Below are 530 nucleotides of genomic sequence, written 5' to 3' on the forward strand. Positions count from 1 at the left end.
TGGGCGCGCCGTAGCTGCGCGAGCCGAGCGGCGCCGCGCCCAATGGGAGGGCGCGGTGGGCGGGGCGCGCGGCCGGGGCACTATTGTTGATGAGGCGCACGGAGGCTGTGGGCGCAGCGGCGCGGAGGGGACGGGACCGGGACGGGAATCAGGACGGGGCTGCGGCGGCTGTAGCCGCCACCTGAGGCGTCGGACCCCACGAGGTGCGGCCCGCGCCTCGTACCCTTCCCTCTCTCCCCCGCCTCAGGCCGCCTTCCGCGAGCCCCGGCTCCCGACGGACAATGTCCCACCAGCGCGTGAGGCGCGGCGGCTCCCCGACCCCCGCCACCTCCCTGGCGGGGGGAGGCGGCGCGGCGGCGGCGGGCGGCGGAGCGGCGGGAGCGAGCAGCCGCCTCCAGCCCATGCGGGCCACGGTGCCCTTCCAGCTCAAGCAGCAGCAGCAGCAACAACATGGCAGCCCCACGAGGAGCGGTGGCGGCCCGGGAGCGGGGCTCCCACGCGCGGCGCCCCCCGGCAGCGGCGGGCGCGCC

General features: G+C 78.9%; 1 protein-coding gene across 1 annotated transcript in view; it reads left to right on the forward strand.

The window, feature by feature from the left end:
• Window positions 1-76: 76 nt before the first annotated feature.
• The window catches only part of FAM117B (family with sequence similarity 117 member B), a 29,044-nt gene continuing 28,590 nt past the window's right edge, over window positions 77-530 (forward strand). The window contains 1 exon segment of the mRNA XM_039699137.1: window positions 77-530. This exon segment is cut by the window's right edge and continues 24 nt beyond it. Coding sequence (XP_039555071.1) covers window positions 282-530 — 249 coding nt within the window. The 5' untranslated portion in view covers window positions 77-281.

The sequence above is a fragment of the Passer montanus genome, unplaced genomic scaffold (genome assembly GCF_014805655.1).
Source record: "Passer montanus isolate IOZ18808 unplaced genomic scaffold, ASM1480565v1 scaffold1, whole genome shotgun sequence".
Lineage (NCBI taxonomy): Eukaryota > Metazoa > Chordata > Aves > Passeriformes > Passeridae > Passer > Passer montanus.